At 44.1% G+C, this 13,836-nt stretch overlaps 1 protein-coding gene across 1 annotated transcript in view; it reads right to left on the reverse strand.

The window, feature by feature from the left end:
* Window positions 1-13,836, reverse strand: part of sh3tc2 (SH3 domain and tetratricopeptide repeats 2) — a 38,370-nt gene that overhangs the window by 14,007 nt on the left and 10,527 nt on the right. The window contains exons 9-12 of the mRNA XM_076287206.1: window positions 10,742-10,937; window positions 5,681-5,814; window positions 3,152-3,202; window positions 1,711-2,638 (exon numbers count right to left, since the gene is read on the reverse strand). Of these exons, the coding sequence (XP_076143321.1) occupies window positions 1,711-2,638; window positions 3,152-3,202; window positions 5,681-5,814; window positions 10,742-10,937 (1,309 nt within the window). The remainder of the gene's footprint in view (window positions 1-1,710; window positions 2,639-3,151; window positions 3,203-5,680; window positions 5,815-10,741; window positions 10,938-13,836) is intronic.

Below are 13,836 nucleotides of genomic sequence, written 5' to 3' on the forward strand. Positions count from 1 at the left end.
GTGGCTCTACAAAAATCGTCAACAATGATCAAGATTGCTGGCACTCTGGGCCAAAGCTTCCGAAAACAGCGCGGCATTCAATGAGTTAAGAAAACTTCTCTCAACCCTGCTCAAGTCGAGAACTACCATCCTGTCTCACTCCTACCTTTCCTATCCAAAGGTATCAAACGAGCAAACAGGTCTCTGAATTCCTTTCACAGAACAACCTTCTTGATCCAAATCAATCTGGGTTCAAGAGCGGCCACTCAACCGAAACAGCTCTGCTGTCCAGAAGCCAGGGAGTCATCAGTACTCATTCTGCTTGACAATCGGCTGCCTTTGACACGGTTAATCACCGCATCCTTCTCTCCATACTCTGTAACATGGGAATCTCCGGTTCTGCTCTCTCCTGGTTTGAATCCTACCTCACAGGACGCTCGTTTAACGTGTCATGGTTTGGACAGCTGTCCACACCTCACTATCTCACCAAAGGAGTCCCCCAGGGCTCAGTGCTGGGCCCCCTTCTCTTTGCTATCTACACCACCTCTTTGGGACAGATTATCCGTTCGCACGGCTTCTCATACCACTGCTATGCAGACGATACACAGCTCTATCTGTCCTTTCCACCTGATGACCCCTTGGTCTTGGCACAGATCTCTGATTGCCACTCAGACATATCTACATGGATGAAGGCACACCACCTCCAGCTAAACCTTTAAAAAAACAATCTGCTGGTCCTCCCAGCTAAACCTACTAAACATCATGACATCAACATCAAAATTGACTCCCTGTCTGTTGCACCTACTGTACCAGGGCTGCAATTTAGGAGTCGTGCTCAACAACCAACTTACCTTCTCCGATCATGTTACCTCGGTCGCCCGGTCGTGCCGTTTCGCACTCTACAACATACGGAAAATCAGGACTTTCTTGACTCAAGATGCTACCCAACTCCTGGTTCAGGCAATAGTCATCTCACGACTTGACTACTGCAACGCCCTCCTGACAGGTCTCCCAGCCTGCACAGTGAGACCCCTTCAGATGATCCAGAACGGGGCGGCACGCCTGGTCTACAACCAACCCAAAAGGGCTCATGTTAACCCGCTGCTCATCCAGCTACACTGGCTACCTATGGCTGCCCGCATCAAATTCAAGTCTCTAACGCTTTCCTTACAAAGTAGTCTCTGGTTCTGCTCATACAGGCATATGCTACCTCCAGACCGTTGCACTCCTCAGACAAACAACGTCTAGCTCTACCAATGGTATGCTCAGGCCAGTCCAAACTTTTCTCATCTGTTGTTCCTCGTTGGTGGAACGTGCTACCAGTTCCTACTAGAGCAGGGACATCCTTCTCCATCTTCAAAAAACTCCTGAAGACCCAGCTCTTCAGAGAATATCTCCTCTTGTAGCACTACTTACAACTAGCCTTGCTAATAGAATTGTTTTAAAAAGCTTTAAATTGTTTACCATCTTGTAAGTCGCTATGGCTAAAAAGGTGTCAGCCAAATGTAATGTATTTGTGTGTGTGTATGTGTGTGTGTGTGTATGTGTGTGTGCGCGTGTGTTTGTGTGTGTGTATACCTGTGTCTGTGTGTGTGTGTATGTATGTGTGTGCGTGTATGTGTTTGTATGTTTGAGTGTGTGTGTGTGTGTACTGTATGTGTGTGTGTATGTGTGTGTGTGTGTATGTGGGTGTTTGTGTGTGTATATGTGTGTATGTGTGTGTGTGTGTACCTGCGGTGATACAGGACACTGAGTAACCAGTTGAGGTCTGGCCCCGCCCCTGGACAACCCCCCGCACGGAGGGAACCAATCAGGAACTGCAGGCGTTCCAAGAAGGGGAGGGCGTCGTCATGGCGCCCCAGCTGCAACAGCATGCGCACCCACAGGAAGCAGACACGCCCCTCCAGCACCCGTTGCCCCAGCAACAAGGCCTGACACAGGATTGGCTGGAGTATGTTGAGCTGGTAGGCGGAGCTCACTTGGAGGCGAGGCTGTGTGAGCATGAGGGCGGCGGCGCGCGTAAGAGTGTGTGTGTGTGTGAGCTTCTCCCGCTGCCGCAGGTGCAGGTACAGTCCGCCCAGGTGTGTGTAGAGCGCTGTGAGCAGCGGCGGGTCGCTGAAGCCGGACACACACACGGCCAGAGCCTCCTCATAGTAGACGCGCGCCTGGGACAGCCGCGTGGCGCTCTCACACACACGGCCCAGCAGGAAGCACACTCGCCGCAGAGCCCACGCGTGTCCACGCTGCTTAGCCGCCTCACGCACACACTCCAACCTCCGCAAGAGCACGCGCTCACACACACAGCTGCCCTCACGCTCACACACACACACACGCACACGCTGCAGCCAGCGCAGCGGCGCCTCGCACAGCTCCGCCTCCTCCAGCTGTGTAGGTGTGTCCAGCAGACTCAGCAGGTCTTCACACGACTCCTCCTCCCATTCCGATAACTCCTCCCACAAGGGCGCGTCATCCTCCAGGGGCTCTGCCTCCCTGAACGTCTCGTCCATGCAGAAGGACACACACTCACCCGCGCCGGACACACTCCCCACAGAACGCCCGAGGGATCTCTGGGAGGCAGCGAGGGAGGGGCGGGGCCAAGTCCAAGAATGGCGAGGTGGGGGTGTGTCTACAGTCGGCTGCATGGAGTTGGCCTGAGGGTCTGAGAAGCAGAAAAAGAGTGTGTGTGTGTGTGAGTGTGTGTGTGTGAGTGTGTGTGTGTGTGTGTGTGTGTGTGTTTGAGAGTGTGTGTGTGTGTATGTGTGTGTTTGAGTGAACTTTGCAAACTCATACAGCAGGCCTAATGGTAGACAGAATGTCCAATCAATGTACATTAAGCAAACCTCCCAACAGCTACAACCCATGCACTCTAGCATACAGGCACTAGCACCCATGGGCATTAGCATACAGGCACTAGCACCCATGGGCATTAGCATACAGGCACAAGCACCCATGGACATTAGCATACAGGTGCTAGCATCCATGGGCATTAGCATATAGGCACTAGCATCCATGGGCTTTAGCATACAGGTGCTAGAATCCATGGCCAGGGCATTAGCATACAGGCCCTAGCATCCATGGGCATTAGCAGAAAGGCTAACTTTAATGCATGTGGTCACTGGTTACTGTATACAAACACGCACGCACACACACACACACACACACACGCACATACCTGGTTTAGGAGTACTTTTGATGTATGTGAAGTCAGATTCATCCAGTTTGTCTGCATTGAAAAAACACTATTAGTGTCTGTGTGTGTGTGTCAGCATACTGGCTGTTTGAATATGCGCTTACAGTATGTGCATTCTCATGTGTGGTGCAGATAAGTGGACCTGTCGGGCTATGCATGCTGTACAAGTTTACAGTTCTACATAAAGTGCCTATCATAATGCTATGCTATTATAATCCCTATCATAATAGTGCACCTTCTAAAAATAGCCAACAGGTCGCCTGCAGATCATGCTCTAAAAACACGCTCCATTGTGAAGTTTTCAATAGATATTTAAAGGACAATTCCGGTGTGATTTTGACTTAAAGTGTGTTGAAACATGATACCGAGTGCAAACGTATGTCTCAAAGCTCATCTCGGCTTGTCTGCTGCACTCAGAAATCTGGCGCTAGTAAGCCGATGCTAACAGTTTTTCGATAGGGGGGCCTCAGGCATCGGCCTAGCCATGCAAATAAATCACTGTTTTACACCATTTATGAGGCTCAAAGTAGCTCCATACTTCATTGGTAGACTTCCGAGGGCCTTGACATTTAAAACGAGACATTGAGAACTTTGAAAAAGCACTGGTAGTTTATTTACAAGACGATTTATACAGACAGTACCTTAAGGAATTTTACTGTTTGACGCCATCTTGAATTTAGTCACGATAAGTCGAGCAACGAGTACGAATGAACAGGTATGATAAGGGTTCAGATTCCAAAAATAATTCTGTGGAAATGCATGGATTCCAGTTGCTTCCATGCTATCATAATGCTACGCTAATATAATGCTATGCTGTATTGTATAAAGTGTCTATCATAATGCTACGCTAATATAATGCTATGCTGTACTGTATAAAGTACCTATCATAATGCTATGCTGTATATCATAATGCTATGCTGTACTGCATTTTATCTTTGAAATTAATGATTAAAGGATTTTACTTGTATATTGAGCCATATACTAGTGTAACCTACACCACTGCCATGTATGAACTGTAATGCAAACTTACTTAGAACTAGAACTGTAACTGTAACTACTTAGAAATGGTAACCAACTTTATAAGAATTAGACCTGAATTCATGATGCATCCTGTGTGTAGATTGAATTCAAGATTATGCTATCATGTCTGCGTTTTGTTTCTTTTCATATGTTATTTTATTTCCATTGTATCCAACACTCTGTAAAACATCTGAGACTTGACTCCATTGTATCCAACACTCTGTAAAACATCTGAGACTTGACTCCATTGTATCCAACAGTCTGTAAAACATCTGAGACTTGACTCCATTGTATCCAACACTCTGTAAAACATCTTGGAGTTGACTCGACTCCATTGTATCCAACACTCTGTAACACATTTGGGACTTGATTTGACTCCATTATATTCAACACTCTGTAACCTGACTGGGCTTGTAGGGGAGGCGCCTTTCATAGAATTATTATTTTCTATCTATTTTTCCAATCTTGTGTTCTTAGTACTGAGGTAATTTATGGTAGTTTATCGAACCTCCACCTTTTATTCTGAAATCAATATTTGTCTGATATAAACTTTTCACTATACTATAACCTTAATCTCTGCTGTTCACTATACTATAATCTTAATCTCTGCTGTTCACTATACTATAATCTTAATCCCTGCTGTTACCATAATCTCTGCTGTTCTGATTACCATGTATATGGGACAAGGGTATTTCTGTGTTTAGAAGCTAGTGTTTTGGTGATTCTACAGATTGTCACGGTGAAACCAAGGCTTGCACCAACTTTATAACCAGTGTCCTCAGATAACCAACTCTATAACCAGTCTCCTCAGATAACCAACTCTATAACCAGTGTTCTCAGACCTCCGAGGCCCAGCACCTCCATGTGTGAGCCACTTGACGGGACGGGACCTAGTCATAAAATATCACCTCTAAATTTGCCTAAAACTTAAAATAGGGGTAAAAGGTTATATATAACAATAGGGAAGAGGCACGGTGTAGCTCCTCAAGAGGTGCCTACAACCTTTAATAAATACTTATGAAATTGTAGCTTAGCTTTTGACATGCAGTTTATAATTGTAGCTTAATTGTAGCTTTTAGCATGCCGTTTATAATTGTAGCTTAATTGTAGCTTTTGGCATGTCGTTTATAAGTGTAGCTTAATTGTAGCTTTTGGCATGCAGTTTTATAATTGTAGCTTAATTGTAGCTTTTGGCAAGCAGTTTATAATTGTAGCTTAATTGTAGCTTTTGGCATGGCGTTTATAATTGTAGCTTTTGGTATGCCGTTTATAATTGTAGCTTTTGACATACCGTTTATGACTAAAATATACAAATAACTGACGTCTAACAAACTAGGGTGTTACCTGCAGGGGGCAGTACAGTATGAATGTTTTATAACATTAAAATATTTTAGTGAAAGTAACAGAACAGAAGTCTGCGCCTGTGTGTGTGCATGTGTGTGTGTGTGTACTGTATGTGTGTGTCTGTGTGTGTGTGTGTGTTTGTGTTACCCATTCTGTAGACAGTGCTGATATCTGAGGCACAGAGCTGTTTCAGCAGGTGTGTGTGAGAGTGTGTGAGAGAGGGCTCGAGCTGATAGAGGTCTTCTCTCTCCTCCACAGTCATAAACTGCAGCTCTGGACTCCTGTAGAAACATACACGCCCACACACACACACACACACACACACACACACAGGTTCCCATTGATATTGGCCAATATTTGTTTCTAAAGAACTTGAATCATCATAGAACCCATGAACCCATGGAACTGGCCTAGTAACACTGCTCATCCAATCTGAACCCATGGAACTGGCCCAGTAAAATGATCATCCAATCAGAACCCATGGAACTGGCCCAGCAACACTGCTCAAAAAGTGACCCTATGTGTCCTCACCCTAATGCAATTGACCTGTCGCTAAGCGCCACCCTTAGAACGCAGATGAGCCAATGACAGTCCAGCCTCAACTGACTCGAGTCGGACATCAGCTCGAACAACTCCATATGAAACAACAGGGAGGAGGCATAACATTACAAATTAATGATTATTTATGGAGTTTATTTCCTCATGATGGATAACCATGGTCAAAACATGTGCAGGGGCGTGTAATACCTAGGGTTGCAAAATTCCGGGAATTTTCAAAGTTGGAAACTTTCCATGGGAATTAACGGGAATATATGGGAATTAACAGGAATAAACAGGAATTAACGGGAATAAACTGGGAATTTTAATATGGCAAGTTAGTCTATAACACAGAACTTAAATGTAGTGGACAAAACCCCATCTTGCAGTCTAATACTGGTTAAAACAACCTGATTTAATGCAATTTCAGTCGAATTTCTACCCTGCACATAATATGTGCAATCACATGCACACAGCAATCGGCATAGGCTACTAGACATAAAAGAAACCTATGGTTGTCATATTCATGGGGAACATTTTTTCCAACCAATCGGATTTTGTTGTTGAGTGGTGTGGTGTATCTTGGGCAGTTCAGTGTTGCTAGTTTAGCATGCTAGTAAACCATAGGCAGAGAATGGGATTCCCGCTAGCATGCTAGCTTGCTTTGTATGCTAAGCTAAGCGAAAATACGAACATACAAATCATATGCTTATTACGAAACAAAATGTTAATGTTTGTATATGAAACAGTTTGTATGAATTACCCAAAATTCCCTGTAAATTCCCATAAATTCCCATTAATTCTCATAATTTCCTTTAATTCCATGAAAGTTTCCAATTTGGAATATTTCCAAAATTCCCCAGCTTAACTTTCCATGGTAAGTTTCCGGAAAGTTTCCGGAAATTTACCGGAAATTTTCCACCCCTTTGCAACCCTAGTAATACCGATCGCCGGTACCCCAAGAGGCTAGAAAACGGGGGTATATTTCATCAGCAGTAGCCTACAGCAGTGGTTCTTAAATGTTTTGTCTGGCGACCCCCTAAAAGACATGGGCAAAGTTTTGCGACACCCTTCTCTCGAAATGTTGCGAGATGGGCATTGGAAGCAGAGATAGAAAATGTCTTCTCTCATAGTAGGCTATGTCAACACCAAAGGCATTATGTCAATGGCAGCATTTGACTAAAAACCTCCAATATTTTCGGCGACCCCCAGTTTAAGAACCACTGGCCTACAGGACGTGTCTAGCATTGGCAATCTTCCACTACCTACCTAGCATTAGCAATCTTCCACTACCTACTTAGCATTAGCAATCTTCCACTAGCTACCTAGCATTAGCAATCTTCCACTAGCTAGCTAGCATAAGTATAAGCATATAAGTATATACTCTTTTGATCCCGTGAGGGAAATTTGGTCTCTGCATTTATCCCAATCCGTTAATTACTGAAACACACTCAGCACACAGTGAACACACAGGGTTGGGGGGTTAGGTGCTTTGCTCAAGGGCACTTCAGCCATTCCTACTGGTTGGGGTTCGAACCGGCAACCCTCCGGTTACAAGTCTGAAGCCCTAACCAGTAGGCCACGGCTGCCCCTTATTAGCATTAAAGGAACACACCACCCAATGTCAGTAGTAATATATGTTCTTACCTTAACTTTCACGAGTTGAGTCATACCTCTCCCGTGTCGGTACGTGCACTCAAACGCTCTGGTGCGCGGCTGGACTGTGTTAGCATGTTGCTATGCTAGCGGGCTTTGCCGTAACTAACCGTAGAAGTAATCAAAAACATCCACGTTTTCCCGACTTAAATACAGTTGCACGAGTAGTTGATAGAAATGTCTACGGCCACGGAACATGAAATGTGGCGATTTTCCAAGCGAATAAACAGGAGAACTACAATGTGTGGCGCAATAGCACTGGGAGTACTTCGACCTAGCGTAGTAATATTAATTAACACCTAATTGTAGATCCTATCCACCACAGAATCCATGCTTGATCGATCCCTCAGCCTCCCCCTCCCCTCTGAGCGAGAGAGAGGCACACACACATGCGCTGATGGGCTATTATTTCAACCATAACTGCATAGCAAAACTTATCATCCATCAGTCATCCATCAGCACCAAAGTTTTTTGACCAATTTTCAAAACCGCACCCGCCCACCATCCGCTGGTTGTTTTAATGTAGGCTATATGGGTGATGCAGCGCTGCTGACGTGAGGCTAGAAAGCCCTTGCCTGTTCTAGAAAGACTGACCCAATGCAGCAAATATATTAAATGGCTAAAGTCGTACATTGGCTATGTTGTAGCCTATCCCCAGAATATCAGCAGCAAACTCAGTCTCTGTCTCGCAAAACAGTCTCCAAAACGCACATCGGCCTGTTGCCTATTCTGCCAGCTTGTGACAATATCGTCCAAAATGCTTGATTGCATTGCATTCTCCACATTTTTAGCTAAATTTTCATGTACCACATCAGCATTTTTGTTCAGTGAATCTTTTGTAAATTGCTTTACAATTACCGTCGGGCCCTTGTCAGCAGCCTTCGGCTTGCCTCTTGCCACTATTCACTCCTTGTCTTCCGATGTCATTTCTGAGTCATCTAGGCCTACAGATGTTTACACACATTCACCTCCCTAAATAGAACCAACTTGACGTCGACTTCAACCTGTGTTATATCCTAGATGAGACTGCCTGGGTTATTTTGTTTCGATATTAGCCTATAATAAAACACATAGTAATTGTAGCCTACCATTCAGGGAATAGGCATTTAAAAGAGAGACAGAGAGTGATATCGGGCGATGGCACTGCGAGATGTTCAGAACGTAAGAGCTAAAACTTCTACAAACTCAATAACATCCACAGCGGAAAAAGAAGGTAAAATAGTTGGGACAACTTAGATGTGTAAGGCAAGCAAGCAAGTTACTAAAAATGTGAACATGCACGTTGCACTGTGTGCAGTGGACTTTCAGAATGAATGGAGTCGGAGTTTCTTTAATATTAAGGCGTCATATAGTTTGTCTGATCGGCCTGCTGGTATAGCCTAAAATGAATTGCGCTGTCTGTCTGAAAAAGACGCGCTCTCTTCCCGTGCAGTCAAAATGAATGGGAGTCTTCAGAACAGGCTTGTCAGTGTCACCCTGACATGACAGTGTGTAAAGTAGCCTATAATGTGAATGACTGAATGACTGCAAAAAATAAAGTACAATAGGCATTAATTAGTAGGCCAGGAGCATGTTGAAATGATGTGGCAAATTGCGTTTTTTATTACAATGATAAAATTGTAAAAGGACATGACCGAAGCTGAGGCAAGCCAGGCAATAGGCCTATAGGCCCGACGGTAATTGTAAAGCAATTTACAAAAGATTCACTGAACAAAAATGCTGATGTGGTACATGAAAATTTAGCTAAAAATGTGGAGAATGCAATGCAATCAAGCATTTTAGACGATATATTGTCACAAGCTGGCAGAATAGGCAACAGGCCGATGTGCGTTTTATTTGGAGACTGTTTTGCGAGACAGAGACTGAGTTTGCTGCTGATATTCTGGGGATAGGCTACAACATAGCCAATGTACGACTTTAGCCTTTTAATATATTTGCTGCATTGGGTCAGTCTTTCTAGAACAGGCAAGGGCTTTCTAGCCTCACGTCAGCAGCGCTGCATCACCCATAGCCTACATTAAAACAACCAGCGGATGGTGGGCGGGTGCGGTTTTGAAAATTGGTCAAAAAACTTTGGTGCTGATGGATGGCTGATGGATGATAAGTTTTGCTATGCAGTTATGGTTGAAATAATAGCCCATCAGCGCATGTGTGTGTGCCTCTCTCTCGCTCAGAGGGGAGGGGGAGGCTGAGGGATCGATCAAGCATGGATTCTGTGGTGGATAGGATCTACAATTAGGTGTTAATTAATATTACTACGCTAGGTCGAAGTCCTTCCAGTGCTATTGCGCCACACATTGTAGTTCTCCTGTTTATTCGCTTGGAAAATCGCCACATTTCATGTTGCGTGGCCGTAGACATTTCTATCAACTACTCGTGCAACTGTATTTAAGTCGGGAAAACGTGGATGTTTTTGATTACTTCTATGGTTAGTTACGGCAAAGCCCGTTAGCATAGCAACATGCTAACACAGTCCAGCCGCGCACCAGAGCGTTTGAGTGCACGTACCGACACAGGAGAGGTATGACTCAACTCGTGAAAGTTAAGGTAAGAACATATATTACTACTGACATTGGGTGGCGTGTTCCTTTAATAACGCATTAGAGTCAGTGGTTTTTGCACAGGGATCTGTATCGGCTACTCTCCTCCACTTTAAGCTTGTCACCTTGTATGCATTTTAAAGTTTTGAATATACCCCTCCATAGCATAATTAAGCCCCTTTTGATTGCTTCTGGATAAAATCAAATCCTTTATCAGCCAAAAGGTCCTCAAAGCCTGCTTTGATATACTGTCAACTGCCATTTTCCATAATATATTTCCAATCAAGTATGGTTTGTTTGTCTGAGTTTCACACAGTAACAATGGAGGGTGGGGCTTAGCGACAGATCAATTAGCAAATCACAAAGCTAGCGACCCCCCCCCCCCACCAGTGGCCAATAACACCACATGTATGTTTTTAACTTGTTTGAAGTTGCGGTCTGAAGTTGGCCGTAACAGTGTGTGTGTGTGTCTTACGTGGGTTTTAGATCTCCTGGTTTCACATGCTTCTTGTGGACGAATCCCATGAGGCCGCTGGTTAGGCTCCGCCCTACGAAGAGGTCTAGCCCCTGAAGCAGGAAGCCCTCCACCGCTAGCTCCTCCCCCTCATGCAGCAGCAGCTCGTCAGCGTCCGCCGGCTCGTAGTCCACCGCCGCCACGCACGTGCCTGTCGCTATGGAAACGACAAAACCATCATTAGTCCACCGCCGCCACGCACGTGCCCGTCACTATGGAAACGCCAAAACCATCATTACTAATCTGCCCGTCGCTATGGAAACGCCAAAACCATAATTAGTCCACCACCGCCACGCACGTGCCCGTCGCTATGGAAACACCATCTTTTGTTGTATTACCCTTAAAAATACATATCTTTTGAACCAATGTCATGGAACACTGAAAGTGGACAAATGTGCCTCATTAGCTATCACTCCGACTGGTCAGAGGTAGCCATGGAGCACATGATCTCCATATTCAAGTATACAAGCAATTATAATTAAGAGTTTCTGCTAGATTCATTATCATATCATGTATTATTTCAAATTATTCAATACATTTAAACTAGATATAGAATGCTTAATTGATAGCAGCACCAAATGATTACTGTAGTGTATGTGTAAAGAGCTAAATGACCTACATTTTGGTTAAGCGACCTTGGGTTTGTGAAAGGCGCTATATAAAATAAACTTATTATTATTATTATTATTACATTATGATGGAGCTTACTATAATGTATACCAGTTACCACTATAGGACAACTGAAACAACACAAAATATTTTATTCCTGTAGGCTATAGCTTACTACCTTACTTCCTTTAATGTCTTTCAGTAGCCTATCACATAGGTTATAGCTTAGTTCATTAGCCCATCATATAGCTTATAGCTTAGTTCAGTAGCACATCATTATAGCTTAGTTCAGTAGCCCATCATATAGCTTATAGCTTAGTTCAGTAGCACATCATTATAGCTTAGTTCAGTAGCACATCATATAGCTTATAGCTTAGTTCAGAAGTATAGCACATCATATAGCTTAGTTCAGTAGCACATCATTATAGCTTAGTTCAGTAGCACATCATTATAGCTTAGTTCAGTAGCACATTATATAGCTTATAGCTTAGTTCAGTAGCACATCATATAGCTTATAGCTTAGTTCAGTAGCCTATTGTATAGGTTATAGTTTAGTTCAGTAGCCCATCATATAGCTTAGTTGCCTTGTGCATGAATATGACTTGATATTTTCAAAGTCAAAGTCAGCTTTATTGTCAATTTCCTCACATGTTCCAGACATACAAAGAGATCGAAATTACGTTTCTCACTATCCCACGGTGGAGACAAGACATATTTTACCAATTTTAAGTCCACAGACAAACATAACATTCAAGTAAACAAAAAAGTAAGTAAATAAGTAAATAAGAGGGCACATATAATGAAAAAATAAGAGCAGCAAAATTTGGTTGAAATTGTGCATAGACAGTCAATAAAATAAAATACTAGTGCAAAGTCAGGCCAATAAGAGGCTGAGGTAGTTCTGTTTGACCTAAGTAAGAAATAAAGTGGCATAGTGGTGCAAGTTATGTAAGAGCAGCAGAAGTGTTGTGTTTTCAGGACAACAGCAACAAGTTGCAAAGTGTACAAGTGTGCAAGTGGAGTGGTGCAGGCGGCCATTGTGGGTCCAATGTCCAGGATGTTATGTAGCTGAGGGTGGAGGGGGGAGAGGAGGGAGAGAGTTCAGCATCCTAACAGCTTGGTGTATGAAGCTGTTGGTGAGTCTGGTAGTGCGGGAGCGCAGGCTTCTGTACCTCTTCCCAGAGGGCAGTAGATCAAACAGATTGTGAGCGGGGTGACTTGCATCACTCACAATTTTGGTCGCCTTGCGGGTGAGGTGGGTGGTGTAAATGTCCTTCAGGGAGGGGAGTGAAGCACCAATAATCCTTCCAGCTGTGTTCACTATGCGCTGCAGGGCTTTCCTGTTGTATTCAGTGCAGCTTCCGCCCCACACAGCGATACATAGAATCATTTTGTAGCCTACCGTCAATCTACAGTCTTTTAGCCCATCTTTACCAAGGGAACCATTCCAAGATAGAATCATTTACCAAGGGAACCCTTCCGAGATAGAACCCTTTACCAAGGGAACCCTTCGGAGATAGAACCCTTTACCAAGGGAGCCCTTCTGAGACAGAACCCTTTGGACGCTCTACTTTGAGAGACCAGCCCTTCCTGCTGTCGTTGTTATCAATATTGAATTTTGGGCATCTGACGGAAACGGATAAATCTTACCCGCCAAATCTAACGTGGATTTGACACTCTTTTGCTGTCCGGGTTTGCAAATCATTCATTTAGACTTTTGTTGTGCTATTTATTATTGTGATCACAACAGGCCTGACTTTACATTTACATGTATTAATTTAGCAGACACACACACACACACACACACACCGACACACACACTACTGCACACTAGCCCAGCTCCTTAACCACTACACTACCACCACCCTACACACACACACACACACACACACACACACACACACAGACACTACTGCACACTAGCCCAGCTCCTTAACCACTACACTACCACCACCCTACACACACACACACACACACACACACACTACTGCACACTAGCCCAGCTCCTTAACCACTACACTACGACCACCCTACACACACACACACACTACTGCAAACTAGCCCAGCTCCTTAACCACTACACTACCACCACCCTACACACACACACACACACACACACTACTGCACGCTAGCCCAGCTCCTTAACCACTACATTACCACAGTCCACTATATGTTATCATTACCATACCATTGCCTTGTACATGAATATGACTTGACGTTTTGTAGCCAACATTTCCGTCAGTCTACAGTCTTTTCGACCATCTTTACCAAGGGAACCCTTCCGAGATAGAACCCTTTCGACGGTCTACTTTAAGAGACCAACCGACCACTCATGCCGTCGGTGTTAAATTTTGGGCGTCTGACGGAAACTGATCAATCTGACCAACACTAATTTGACACTCTTTTGCTGTCCGGGTTTGCAAATCATTTATTTATAAAACTTATGT

The sequence above is a fragment of the Alosa pseudoharengus genome, unplaced genomic scaffold (genome assembly GCF_046254945.1).
Source record: "Alosa pseudoharengus isolate Yale_2024_CS ecotype anadromous, Long Island Sound unplaced genomic scaffold, YU_APseudo_1.1 YU_APseudo_1.1_scf_16, whole genome shotgun sequence".
Classification (NCBI taxonomy): domain Eukaryota; kingdom Metazoa; phylum Chordata; class Actinopteri; order Clupeiformes; family Clupeidae; genus Alosa; species Alosa pseudoharengus.